The following is a 14627-nucleotide window of genomic DNA, read 5'->3' as shown; positions in this document are numbered from 1 at the left end:
CCCATGTCCAGTTGGCTAATGCAGGGGGTAGCAAAGCACCTCAACACCTGGAATCATCTTCCACACACCCCGGAGCTGCCAGTGGCCCACTTCCTGCCTCCCTGCTACTTGCCAGTTCTCCCTGCAAACAACAGCCCCAACATGGGCCTCCAAGTTAACCCAGAAAGAGGAGTACTGTTCACACTTCAGTCCATATTAGCAAAGCATGACTTTTGCAGATGTTTGAAGACAAAGTCCATTATTTTGGAAAAATAAGTGAATTACATGGTCGACACAAGAAGAAGTGCCTTCTCTGTGCAGGCACATGGCCTGGGCCTTCAGACACCTGGATAATTCTTCCACAGAAGGAGGTCCCTCCAGTCAGGGCCTAGTCATCAGTACAGCTGAGGGCTGGGGAAGGAGGGCTTGGGATTATTTCACAACTCGAACTCAAGGGGCACCGGACTGCATCCATTTTATAGCTTCTAGGAATGTTCTGTGCAGAACTCCACTTAAAGTCAGAGGTCTCCCAACTGTGGGTGACAGCACCTACACACCCCTGCACAACATGGTGCATCCGCGGGGCCTCAGCACTGGCTTCCCCTAAGGGCTCCCCAACTTCCCCAAGGGGCTGGGTAAGGAAACACTTCCAAGTTCAGAGTTCTTTTTTGGACTATCGAAGAGCAGCGGAGCAGAAGAGGCGAAGGAGGGAAAACGGGCAGCGAGGAGGGCCCTGCTCAAGGCCACCCTGCCAGAACAGAGGAAGTGGCTTCAAACCCACATTTACTGCACTCCCAAACCAACACTCTCCCTACACCCTTCAGGCTCTTGGCACCTGACACAACAGGCCTGCCTGTTTCCTGGAAGCCGAAACCATGTGGAAAAGAATGAAGGCCATAGCAAGGCTGAACACATGACAGACTTAACGATAAATCTAAAAACCTGAGACTAATCCATAAAATATCTTCTCAGGTTCACCATCTCACCCCCCCCCCCCTTTGCAAAGGAAGCTTCCCTTGCATCCGAGGAAGCATCTCGGCCTCTCAGTACAGACACAGGAAGGCTGTTCGGATTCCACACATCTCCAGCATGCTCGTACACCTGGACTGTAGGCCTGAAGTTAGTTTCGTCTGACTAGCTTCAACACACAAGGGAAACTACTCCTGCTGCCAGTCTGTGGCTACAGACAAACTTGAGGGGTGGGCAGGATGCTGGGAGCCCAGCCTGGCTCTTGGCCGGCACTGTTCCCTGCCCACATGCAGGGAGCAGATGCTGGCTGAGTCGGCCATTGCTAGACACTGTGAAGGACAGGGCCACTGGGGAAAAGACACCATCTTTCTCCCAGAAGGTGTGTCACCTCTTTACAAATCTCAGTGTGTTGCTCACAAGTTGAGTGACCCCTACTGTATCTCTGGGCCTCAGTGTTTTCATCTATGAAATGGATACAACAATCTCTCTCAGGGCAACGTCAGGAGGACCACATTAGAGACAGTGCCTGAAGAGCCAACACAGCACTGGGCCAAGCCCGCTGCTCCTCCCCAATCTCTGCGACAAGCAGGAAGGTGGCCAATGTTCTCTCTTTCCTTTCAGAAGACTTCTCTGACTCCCCAAATGACCCACTGCCTTGAACAGTACGCACATCATGGTTTTGTGCATGTGGAGCCCAACTGACTATGAGCTTCACCACGAGAGGGACCTCCTCATGGCCGTGTGTTTCTACCCCATGGACACAAGAGCCAGGGACACCACAGCCACAATGGTTACTGATGAATCAGACATATCAGCCTGCCTCTGCCTAGAAAAGTGCCAAGTGAGGTAGAAACAAAGCCAGAGCTTACAGAAGAGGTTCTCAAACATTAGTGCTTCCTGAAAATCCCAGGATTGGTGACTTAAACTGTGGGAAGTTGGGCCTTGCCTTCAGGAGGTTCTTAGGGGAATGTCTGCAAACAAACACGATGGGAGACATAGCAAAAGTACCTCAGAGACCATTCCTAAAGAGAATAGGGCCAAGCTGTGCCAGCCTTTCTAGGGCCTGGCCACCTGGGCACTACTCAGGGCTTTGACAGGGCCCCAGAGGAGCAGAATTTGTCAAGAATGAAGTGGGTAAAGGTCCTGAGATCGAAGCAACCTCCAGGACCCTGTCTTATAGGAAGCAAACCCTTACAAAGGAGCCAGAATCCCACTCTGTGAGCATGCAGCATCCTCTGAAGAATGTTCCTAGCGAGCTGACCTCTCAACACAAAGACAGACCCTCCAAGCAGAGACACCCCAGCGTAACTGCGCCAGCTGGACCTATGCATTCTGTGGGATGGACAAACACATGGCTGCCCCTGAAAAAGGCCTGTACACAAGGACTAAAAGTGTTTTCCTGATTATGGCTAAGGAGGTGAACTAAGGGAAGGGTCCTCGGCTGCGCAGTCCCTACAGTGTCACGGAGCTCTAGCCTGTCCCGACTCCCAAGGCAAAGAATGGAGAGAAGCCCCACACGGTGAGAGGTGACCATTATTACCACACGCTTGCCACGGAAGCAGAGGTACAATCCCTCCATGGTTTCCATGCAAGAGAAACCCAGGGCCAGTGTGTTTTAGAGAAGACTGGGTTCAACACCATTAGACCACCATATCTTAAAAAAAAAAAAAAAAGGAGATCTGACACATGCTCCAACCTGATCAGCTGTGGGGACATTACACTAAGTGAAATAAGCCAGACACAGAAGGACAAATACTGGGTGAGTCCACTGATATGAAGAACCTAGAGTCGTCAGAATCACGGTGACAGGAAGCAGAAAGGGGCTGGCAACTACTGGGTATTTACCCCAACGATAACGATGTAGTGAAAAGAAGGGCCATCTCTACCCCAATGTTCATAGCAGCAATGACCACAGTCGCCAAACTGTGGAAAGAACCAAGATGCCCTTCAACAGACGAATGGATAAAGAAGGTATGGTCCATATACACTACGGAGTATTATGCCTCCATCAGAAAGGATGAATACCCAACATCTGTAGCAACATGGACCGGACTGGAGAGATCATGCTGAGTGAGATAAGTCATGTAGAGAGAGTCAGTTATCATATGGTTTCACTTACTTGTGGAGCATAAGGGATAACAAGGAGGACAAGGGGAGATGGAGAGGAGAAGGGAGTTGGGGGAAATCGGAAGGGGAGGTGAACCATGAGAGACTATGGACTCTGAAAAACAATCTGAGGGTTTTGAAGGGGCAGGGTGTGGGAGGTTGGGGGAGCCTGGTGGTGGGTATTAGGGAGGGCACGTATTGCATGGAGCACGGGGTGTGGTGCATAAACAATGAATTCTGGCACACTGAAAAGAAATTTTAAAAAATTAAAAAAGAAAAAAGAAAAAAGAAAGGGGCTGGCAGAGAGGGCGATGGGTAGTGGGGGGAGAAAGGCTGAGATGAGGAGCTCTGTGGACCACTGAGGGTGGCGGCCGCACAAGTGTCCAGGTGCTTGAGGCCACAGAACCACACTCTTAAAAAAGGCTAAAACAGTGACTTTTGTTATATATAGCTTACAATATAAAAACAAAACACAAAAACCCGAGACGATCTTTTTGTCTGGCTTCCGAGAGGGAAAAGGAAGAGAACATGAAAGCAAGAGACCAGACTGCTCATCAAGTCCAGTCCCAGTCCCAGCGCAGAGCCCCAAAAGCCTCACGGCCGAGCGTGCTCCACCTACAACTTCCCCTCTGGACTTGCTATGCTCTGGGAAAGCCTTCTAATGACCTTTGGGCTCTGATAAAACCAGTACCTTAGCTATATATCAGTCCCTGAAAGCTCAGAGAGGTGGCAGAATGTGCTCCAGTAATGGGCAGATCCCAGAGGAAGAAACAATAGCAGAGGAGAGAGGGAGCAGGGTAGACTTCTAGATTCTTACTCTGTCCTCTCCGGAAAAACCAGAGACCCAGCCAAACTGCTCAGGCCCCCACTTGTCTGTGAGGCTGCCCTGAGCCCACCTTACCTCAGCTTGCGTTTGGTAAATTTCTTTTCCTTTTTTGGGAAATTTGCCTCTCTTCCACACCCACCAGTTACAGGGTATGTGGGTGTATCGAGAAAGAAATTTCCCAAAAAAGGAAAAGTGATTCCCAGAGGTTAGCCCCATCTCAGAGCTGCCTGGAAGAGAAAGGCCAACAGTCAGCCCTTGGAGCCGGACTTAGGCCTGAAGGCTCCAGACCTAGCACAAGTCTCTGAGCATAAAAGCCTCTCGAGGCCGCCCTCAAGGCAGCCACTGACCCATGCTATGTAGCCCCCTCCTCCTCCCGGGCACTCCTGACAACCTCCATGCCCGTGTGGGTCCCAGCCGAGGGAGCCCAGGACAACCTTCCCCACTCTACTCTCTGGAGCCTTCTGCAGCAACCAGTGAGAGCTACAACACACAACACACTGAAGCCCTCTCCAGGAAACACCCCAGGTCTCACCTTCTCCCTACACAGAGAGCAGAAACTCTACAGCAACACACTTGGGGAGCTGGTTAGCTCAACTCAACAAATGTTTACCAGATCTGTGCCACCCAAGCCCCAGGCCAGACAATGCAGAGATACCAAGAATTATCAGGGGAGAGAAGTTGGTAAGATAACATTGAAACCAATGAAAACAAATGGCAATATTGTATAAAAGTCAAGCAACAATTTGAAACAGTTTATGCTAAATGTTAAGGGAACAGCCCACCCATAAAGTGCCCTACTCTATCACAGGCAGGGAGCAGGAGTGGATCAGCAGTGCGAACCGGCTGCCCAAAGCTGCTGCTCTTGCAGACACCCAGTTCGGGCCATTATACAGCTTGCTGCTCTGAGTACAGCACAGTAAGGGGGACCTATATGCTCCCGAGGTAAGAGCCACACACATAAGCAATCTGCTAGCGCCTCGGTCACCTGATATGCAGGGACACCCCACAGAAACCCCTCCACACCGGGAACACAACCACCCCTATTCCCTGTCTGGCACTTACCACACCAGCCAGCCGGCTAACCCTGGCCCTCCACCTCCCTCACACCCAGACAATCAGAGAGGGGAGTCCTTCTACACTTCAAGAGTCAGGGTGAAAAGAAAGAAAATCAAATTTATTTTTTACTTAAAAACAAAAAAACAAAAAAACAGGGGTGCCTGGGTGGCTCAGCCAGTTAAGCCTCTGCCTTCAGCTCTGGTCATGATCCCGGGGTCCTGGGATCGATCCCTGCATCGGGCTCCTTGCTCTGTGGGAAGAATGTTTCTCCCTCTCTCACTCCCTCTGTGTTCCCTCTCTCACTCTGACAACTAAATAAATAAAATCTTAAAGATAAATAAAATAAAATAATAAAAAATAAATTAAATATGCCACTGACCAAATCACGAAGGGTTTCACAGCTTTGGCACTGCTGACATTTGGGGCCAGATCTTTCCCTGTCGTGAGGCCTGTCCTGTGCATCACGGCACTCCCGGCCTCCATCTGGAGGTGTCCAGAGCAACCTCCTTCTCCCTGCACACTTTTGAGAGTCAAAGAAGACTCCAGACACTGCCACATGGCCCCAGGAAGCATAGTGGTGCCCAGCTGCAGACCGTGGCTCCGTGTCCAGGTTCTCTCAGAGAATACTGTCGGCGTGGCTATATCCAGGTCACACACGAGCCTACCTGAAAAGCTCGCCCGCTCCAGGTCCCAAGACCCTGCTGGCCAGGGAGAGGCAGGAATCTAGGCACCAGGAAAGCTTACCTATGGGCTGGAGCTCCAGGACTTTGGACTGTGCTCATCTGGGGAGTGGTGAAGAACAAGGCCTGAAAGAGACCTGTGGGGTGGGAGAGGCCCCTCCGGAGTGCGCCTGCAGGGCCCAGGGCAGCAGCTAGCTGCCAATGCTGACCCGAGCAGCTGGCAGTGAACTGCCCCTGTCACCGAGCCCCTTCTCAACTGCAGCCCAGATGCTGCCTTGCAACTTGCCCCAGAGGACTCTCCTAACAGAGCGGGGAAAACTCTTACAGGTCTGAAATGTTGCTTTAAACGTATTTCAGTACAACTGCCACTGTCTTTTTTCATTGCCAGAAATAACACCACTCTCTTTCCTACAGGTGCAGCGTATCTGCACTGCCCACAGTCTGGGCAGTTTCAACGCTAGCTCGCACACCAGGTCAGTCTCTTCAGCTCCAAGGTCATCTGCTAGAAAGTGGACCACAGTCCAAAAATCTCAACTCTGGGCGTCCCCCACAATGCCCTCTCTGTAGTCCACGTTTTTCCTGGGGCTTCTTCTCCCACATCGCTGGCACAGTCCCACCTCTGCCCCAGCAGCCCATGAAATAATACCCACCAATGATCAGGTTGCTGGGAGACCACAGTGTACTGCAAGGTGTCAGGACTCGCAGCTCAACAGCCCCCATTATGTGGGAGCGGCTCTTGGGATGCAGCATGTGCTCTTGCGTTTGTGCACGAGCTACCCTCTCTTTGTGCTTGTGCAACTGAGCTGAAGGGAACAAAGACTGGACTCGACTCCAGTGAGACCTAAAGAAAGATTTCCTGACCAGAATAATCGGTCTCCAAGGAAAGTCCAGGGAACTCTATTTTTCAGGAAGGCTCACAGTGCAGCCCAGCCTGGATGTAACACAGTGACCTCTGCGGCTCCTTCTCTACCGTTTGTCTCTGCAGGACTTAAGAACAAGTCAGTCAGGCACAGGGAGGACAGGGGGAATGTCAAGGCTTGGAGAAGCCCAACTCCCACCCAGGGCTACTGCTCATACAGCGGTCAAGCTGGGAGAATACAGAGGGCGCTGCTGGGTCTTCCTCCAGGCCTGCTTCCTTTTCCTGAAGGAATGGGTGTCCTAGTGAATCATTCCTCCTGCTCTTATTTCTAGTGAATTCCACCCCCTCACTGGTGCTCACCTCCAATCTACTCTGGACTACAGATGCTTCCTTGGCAAACACCCTCTGTGGCCCTGCACACTGTATAAACACACTCACCAGGAAAAATGAGAAGAAAATGATTTTAAGAAGGAACCAATGAGGTGATAGCTGAGATAGAAGTAAGTATCACATCTATTAATTCCATACCCAAATGTCATACCCATTAATTCATCTGAGAAACAAAACAGAGGAAGCATCACATTACTAAGATTAGGACCCCCATGTGAGAATGCACTCGCTTGTGGCCTGTTCACACAGCTGTAATGACCACCCTAAAATCCAAGTGTCCCAACAGTCTACAAGGTCCTCTGAGACAAGGTCCTCTGAGACAACAGTTATCTCTGCGTACGGTTCCAGAACCCTGTTCTTACTCCTGTAGCAAAACAATGAACTCTGGATGGGATGAGGTCAACCCATTTTACATGGTACGTCTAGATTTTCTAGGACAGTCCCAGTTAAAAATGCTGCCCACAGAAATGCACACACACACTCACAAACTCAAATGGAACAGGAAAAAGTGCTTACATTTTCCATCTTCAATCCTTTAAAAAGCCTGGAATTCAGTCATACTTTAGATTACTTAGGAGAGACCAATCTCCTTCAGAGAAAAACTCAGGAGGCAAAATGGATAGTAAAAGAAAAGCCAGAACATTCCCCCTGGGTGGTTTTCAGCTTCACCTCTGGACCATCCAGGCCAGGAAGCAGGCAGCAAACCAGTGGATGGCAGGGTGGGAAGGAGCCCTATGCTCTGGCTCAGTGGCCAGGAGGCCTCTGAAGGTCCAACGGGACAAGCGAGAACCCCCCTACAGCAATGGAACAGAGAGGCAATCCTGGGACTACAGCACGGGGATGTGCATGTGCTCGACGTCCACACATGCCCTGGACCAGCCTCCCACCTGCTGCTAGAGGCCCAGAGTCTATTCTGCTTCTCTCTAACTTGGAGTGGTCTGGCAGGTCTGACTCCTGTCAGCCCAGAAGAGAAGTGTCTTCCTCCCTCACTGGTTACTCTCACCTGCACCACTAACGATGCCCCAAGCCAAAGGTCTGGGTTTTCAGGATCGTCTCTACCAGACGCTGTAGGTTCTTCAGACTGTAGGCTCCCCAAAGCCCAAGCGAGAGCATACAGGGCTGTGCTCATAGATGACACCCACACAGACACACAAAAGGCACCTCGGGGAGGCTCGAGTCAGGGAGTGGGCACAGCAGGACACTCACCATCTCATCCAGGGCGTAGCGCAAGAGGCCGTGCTCGTAGAGGATGAAGAACCGCCGCTGCCATTTCTGCAATGGAGCACAGAGTGGGTGGTTAGCCGGGCTCTGGCCCGATCTCTGCTTGCTGCGTCCCCAGGGCTCATGAGCCTAAGTCAAAGGAATGCGGGCTCCACAGCTTCCACTTCTGGGGCAGATGGCAGGAAAGGAAGGACCCAGGGCAAAAGAACAGTAATTTGTGAAATGGCACTGGGCGAGGGGAGAGACCCAAACCGCCCAGGGTTTTTCCACAGGAGTCACTGAGATGTCACAAGATGTCTGCTTTATTTTAACTGACAAGCTCCTAGAGAGCAGAGATGGTATCCTGGTCACCTTTTTGCATTCTCTATGTACCTAGCCCAGAGGTGATCACATAACAGGTGTCAGTATTTATTTGATGAATTATATGGTACAATATGGAATAACCGGAGAATAGCAGGCACTGATTTCCCGCTTCTGACAAAATCGAGGAAACTGCTATGAAAGGGTTGTTCTGAGACCCACAGGGAGTGGGAGACGCGGAAAAAGACAGCCAGGCTCCAGTGTTCACTGAGGATAAGCAAGCTAAGAAAAATCAAAACTGAGAAGGAGGGAGACCTGTGGGAATGATTCTGATGTCCAAGGAGTGATTGAACAGCAAAGTGTGCCCCTCTACTCTCCACCCAAAGGACAGGCCACTGGGGGTCAGCGGGGGTCCAAAGGCACTGACAACAGAACAGAAGGGACCATGAGAGTATGTGCTTTCCTTTTTGTGGAGGGAAAACATAACCAGAACAAGAGACTCTTGGTCCCCAAATCCCAAAGATCATCATAAGTATCTATGACCTATTTTCAACATTTCAAAAAGCCCAACAAAATTCGTACTTTCACTGGCAATAAGGCCACAAGAACTATCATATCTCTTTGCTTTGGGCCAGAATTATATCATTCACAATTATGTTTTTCCCATCAGAAGCTGGAAATGGCAATTCTGTATGATCCGAATATAGAATAGGAAAGGACACTGCTCCCTTGTTACCGCAGGCATTGGAATAGTCACCCCTGCTGTCCTCCTGCCTGGATGGCAGGAACAGGACGCTCAGATAGCCTTGCAAAGAGGACCTGTGGACAACTGGCTCTACACTGGGTGTCCAGGAGAGGCTATCAGGAATGTTTCCTGAGAAACATTTTTTTTTTTTAAAGATTTTATTTATTTATTTGACAGAGAGAAATCACAAGTAGACGGAGAGGCAGGCAGAGAGATAGGAAGGGAAGCAGGCTCCCCGCTGAGCAGAGAGTCCGATGCGGGACTCGATCCCAGGACCCTGAGATCATGACCTGAGCCAAAGGCAGCGGCCCAACCCACTGAGCCACCCAGGCGCCCCCTGAGAAACATTTTCAAGGCTCCTTTAAAGATAGTAATATCTTTAAAGTCAAAACCCACACCAGAAGTAATTCTAAAGGTCCCAGACATAATACAAGATCTGTGGGGCACCACCCTAGATTGCAGCATTCAGGCTAGTGACAGAAGAGATCAAGAGGCAGGGTAGAGGCTCTCAGGGAACAGGGGATAGGAAGGGAGAGGAGCTGGAGCAATTTACAGGGCATGGGCAGCAGCACCTGGAAAAAGCATGTGGAAAAAAAGAAAGACGGTATTTTAACTGGAGTCATCCAAACGGCTGCCTGGTAGAGGAACAAACCACTGGTTAGTGACAATGTTGGTTTAATCATCTCGATGCTCCAGCTCAGCCCGGGCTGCTCCCAGCAACCTGTGTACAGAGGGACCCACCCTGGGCTGGTGCTCAGGAGAGATGCGGCAAAAACCGAGTTGGCCCTCCAGCGCATCACCCCTTCACTAGTGCTTATCTGCTAGCCAGGAAGGACTGGAGGGAAGAGAGATGGGATGAGGAAAGGAGGGAATGAAAGAACCAGAAGCCTAGTTAGCACAACGCAAATGTTTGCTGACCTATTCGGCCTTTTGCATTTAACTGTTTCTGCAGTCAAGCTGACTCACGAAAACAGGAGGCACGATCTGAAAGCATCTCCTTTTGAAGAGTGGACCTGGCACAACTAGTTTCATCGAGACATTTCCTGTAGGACCAACGGGTTTGCCAAATGGGGGTTCCCTGCTGATCCTGCCATCCCAGGATCCATGGTTCAACTCTATCTCCCTCTTCTACTCTGTTGACTTGCCCTTAGATGGGCAACTCTTCAGTCCCTCCCACCTCAAGAATTCATTCTGAGGACCTTACCCGAGACCGATGCACTGGGTTGTCGAAGTCTGTCCCATCGGGAGCCAGGAGCAGCCAGCCACCATAAATAGGTTTTGCCTGAAGGAGAAAAAAAGAAGGCAGGTCATCAATGGCTTGGACCAGAGACAGAACAGGTTTGATGGTCAAGTTAAAGATTAGTGCTCCCTGCAAACAGAAGTCTCCTCTGATTAGCATACACCAGGCATCTCGTTTTCCAGCCACAGGCCAAGTCTCCCAAGAAAGATGTTTGGGAGTAAGAGGCTCCTGGGGGCCGGGGGCGGGGGATGGTTCTGCAGCATCTGGTGTGGAGAAAGGGACATAAAACCCAGCAGGGCTCTGAAAAACCTCAAAGTACAGGAACTCCTACGACACAGATGGCCTCTCTCAAGTTCCTGATCAAGGCATGAAGATCAGGAAACAACGGCATTTTCAATCACCATGTGAATACCCGCCACTGTGTGCTGGGTACTACGTCTATCACACAAGCACAGCCAAAAACCCTCATTCTGATACTATAAAACAGGGCCTGGGAGAAGAGACACTGCTTTAGTGATCACAGCTAGCACGGGCCAAAGAGACATCAACTTCCTGGCTATGTGACATTGGGCTGAAAACAGTGAGGGTTTCAACTGTCCCATCTGAAAGGTTGGGATGATGGAAATCATATCCACACCTCATGAGATTTAAGTGATGACTGATGAGGTAATGCAAGTAAAACACAGCACAGGAAATAAAATGGTGCAGCCACTATGTAAAAGTCTGGCATTTTCTCAAAGAGTTAAAGACGGAATTCCACGCAACCCAGAACTCTACTCCTAGGTATATACACCTGAGAAGATTGAAAGCAGGTGCTCAAATAAAAACGTGGACCTGAATGTTCACAGCAGCACTATTCACAACTGCCAAAAGGTAGAAACAATCCCAATGTACATCAACAGATGAGAGGATAAGCAAAATGTGGCACATCCATACAACAGCATATTATCAGCTATAGAAAGGTACAAAATACTGGCATGATCTACCACATGGAGGGACCCTGAAGACATTATGCTGAGTCAGAGAAGTGAGAGAACACAGACACCAAACACCATATATTATAAACCCACAGAAACAGAAAGCAGATGAGTGGTTGCCAGGGCATGGAGGGAATGGGAAACGGGAAATGACTGCTAACAGGTATGGGTTTAAGGGATGATGAAAATGTTCTGGAATTAGAAAGCGGAGATAGGGCTGGTCTGAAGGTAGTGAGTCATCTCAATTGATTGTTCACAGTCAGTTACAGACAGAAAGTGGAGATGGTTAAATGACCTTGTAAATATGCTAAAAGCCACTAAACTGTACACTTTAAAAGGCTGAATTTTATAGTATGTAAATTATATCTCAAAATTGTATGAGGAAAAAACATTAATCACAGTGTATGGCCTCTAAGTGCATAATAAATGTTAGCTATTTTTTTTTTTATGAAGATCCCCCACCCCCCAAACCCCTGACAGTGGGAGTTCAACATGAGTTGAGACACTAGACAGACACTCTGGCTCCACCTCCCTTTTCAGCCATACCTGGCTGGTCAGAAGCAGCTGGAAAAGGCACAAGCAAGTCAATTTGTCCACTACCGTTTGGAGGGCAGAAACACAAATTAAAGCCCAAACCGTCTGCCTGCTGTTTACACACATGACTCATCTCTCGGAAAGCTTTTGGGGTCCCCTTAACATGCTTTTTATTCAATACTTTCCAAACTGGAGCCCTGTCTGACCACCTCATTTTATAGCTATGGAATCAGTGACTCAGAGAGGGAAGGTCACCTGCCAGAGGTCACACAGCATTCTGGGGTAAGCCAAAAACACTCCTTGCTCTTGACTTCTGCAGGGCTCTCTAGGTCCCCAGCAGGGGACCTAGAAAAAGCTCTGGCTTTTCACCATGAAAAGGAACAGAGTAGCAGGAGCTTCAGGGAAGGGATATAGAGAGGGCTGAGGAAAGGAAGTGAGGGACTGGTTTTGATGAAACATGGGAAGGGGTGCTGGCAGGGAACTTGGGGTTAGAGGAACATAACACAGGAGGGCCACAGGGGATGTGGAATGAAATTCTGTCCTGGAAAACAGAAGAGAGTAAGTCTGTCTTCTCAGCAAATACCAGCTCAGTGGCGCCCAGCTATTCCCCATACAGGCAGGCACATTCACTCAGCGTCTCTCTCATATCACTCAGTGACATACATACACTAGATGGAAAGGTCAGGGCCAGAGGGGGATCCTGGGCCAGGTGACTTCTGCACTTCGCCTCTTAGTTAGCGGGTCCCTGAGGTGTGAAATCAGGATGTCAGACAACAAGGCCATGTCCCCTCCATTTTTGTCAAGCTATGATTGTATGCTATTCTCCTAGTCTCTGCTCACAGGGCTTTGGGGAGACTTCAAATCAGCAGCTACATCTACCTGACCTTTCCTGAGCAGTTGGACATGTGAGGGACTGCCACAGGTCCCCTCAGAACCTGGCCACAATCTCATAAACACCCATCACCAGCACTGTTATTGACTCAACATCTACTCGGGCCTAGTGTGCGCCGGCCTAGTGTGCACCGGCCCCATGTGCTGCAAACCAGGGGGCTGCCAGCACCCACCTCACTTTGCCAGGTCCTTCTGGGACATACCATCCCAAAAGGGACCCTTCCAGGTGGGCAGGTTGTCCTGGAAAGTGGGGAAGGCTGGGCCAATGGAGGGCACAGGGCAAGAAACAAGTATTCTAGGAGCACCAGATGGCTCAGTTGGTTAGGTGTCTGCCTTTAGCTCAGGTCTTGGTCCCAGAGTCCTAGGACTGAGCCCTGCCTCAGGGTCCCTGTTCAGTAGGAGGCTGCTTCTCCCTCTCCCTGAAGCTCCCCCTGCTTGTGCTCACTCACTCTCTCTCTTACTCTGTCAAATAAATAAATAAAATCTATAAAACAAATAAATAAATAGACTCAGCCTTCCCTCACAAACCCAATACATCAGAGACTGCACTTCTGGCTGGTCTCTGAGAAGAGGCTACTGGTGGTCTGGGTGTCTTCCTCAATTGGAAGTCCTTTCAAAAATGGTTACTTGAAACTTCTGCTTCCTGGAAGACAGGTAGTTGTAATTTTCCCTATGCCTCCTACTAAGAACAAATCAAACCTTGAACACTGTATCTAAGAAAAACCAAAGGAGACTCTGCAAGGTGGAGAGAAGACAGCAGAGACAAGGGCTGGGGGTCCTGAGACCTGAAAACAACATGGAAATGTGTACCCTGGCTTCTCTTTTTGTCTCACTGTCCCAGACCAGGTACTGTAAGAATGAACAATCTGGAACTGCCAACAGGTACAAATAAAAGCCCCAATAAAAACTGCTCTTTCTAACTGAAGAACCAGGGAAGAACAACCTGGTAAGACAGAATATTCTTAGATGATAACTGCTCCATTCCTGCCACATTTGACGGGAAAGACTCAGCCCCAGACCCACCCATGACAGCAAAGGCTTCCTTCCTACCCTTGTCAGCTAAGAGGTGCCCCAGCACCTTTACCAGGATGATTTCGGGAGACCAGGCAGGCACCTGGGATTTTTGCCCCCACCCAGAAGTAACAAGGTCCCCCTCCCTCTCCCTGCTGGGATAGAGTCAGAGGAAGAAACGTGGAGAGCTGAACTCTCACCCCGGCTCTGCTGTAACAAGGTACTACCCCCATCAGGTATCAGTGGAGGCCAGGTGGGGAGCCTGGACTTCTACTTCCACCTGAAAGTTAGAGATGGTGCCCCCCCCCACCACTGGAGTAATGTCAGAAAAAGCCGACTAGAAGAGAAGGGTCAAACACAATCCACAGTCACCTAAAATAATACAAAAATATCCAAGTTTCAATTAAAAAAAAGATCACCAGCATACTAAGAAACAGAAAGGTCACAAATTGAATAAACAAAGACAATCAATAGATGCCAACACCAAGGTGACAGACATGTCAGGATTATCTAATGAAGATTTTAAAGCACCAATGCTGAAATGTTTCAATAAGAAATTATAAGCATGTTCGGAATAAACAGAAACACAGAAAGCCCCAGCAAACAACAACAACAACAACAACAAAAAACCAGGAGATTAAAAAAAAGCAAAAACAAAAACAAAAATAAATGGAGGGGTGCCTGGGTGGCTCAGTGGGTTAAGCCTCTGCCTTCGGCTCCAGTCATGATCTCAGGGTCCTGGGATTGAGCCCTACATCGGGCTCTCTGCTCAGTGGGGAGCCTGCTTCCCCCTCTCTCTGTCTGCTGCCCTGACTACTCGTGATATCTCTCTGTCAAATGAAT

At 49.5% G+C, this 14627-nt stretch overlaps 1 protein-coding gene across 7 annotated transcripts in view; it reads right to left on the bottom strand.

Annotated features, from left to right (window-relative positions):
- Nucleotides 1–14627, bottom strand: part of LOC101682008 (myosin phosphatase Rho interacting protein) — a 147262-nt gene that overhangs the window by 106639 nt on the left and 25996 nt on the right. For all 7 annotated transcript variants that reach the window (XM_045083628.1, XM_045083632.1, XM_045083631.1 and 4 more), the window contains exons 2-3: nt 10336–10413; nt 8072–8137 (exon numbers count right to left, since the gene is read on the bottom strand). In XM_045083628.1, coding sequence (XP_044939563.1) covers nt 8072–8137; nt 10336–10413 — 144 coding nt within the window. The remainder of the gene's footprint in view (nt 1–8071; nt 8138–10335; nt 10414–14627) is intronic.

The sequence above is a fragment of the Mustela putorius genome, unplaced genomic scaffold (assembly GCF_011764305.1).
Source record: "Mustela putorius furo isolate JIRA1106 unplaced genomic scaffold, ASM1176430v1.1 tig00000731_pilon_pilon_pilon, whole genome shotgun sequence".
NCBI classification, from domain to species: domain Eukaryota; kingdom Metazoa; phylum Chordata; class Mammalia; order Carnivora; family Mustelidae; genus Mustela; species Mustela putorius.
The sequence above is the reverse complement of the archived record's forward strand: the minus strand, read 5'-3'. Positions and strand labels throughout refer to the sequence as shown.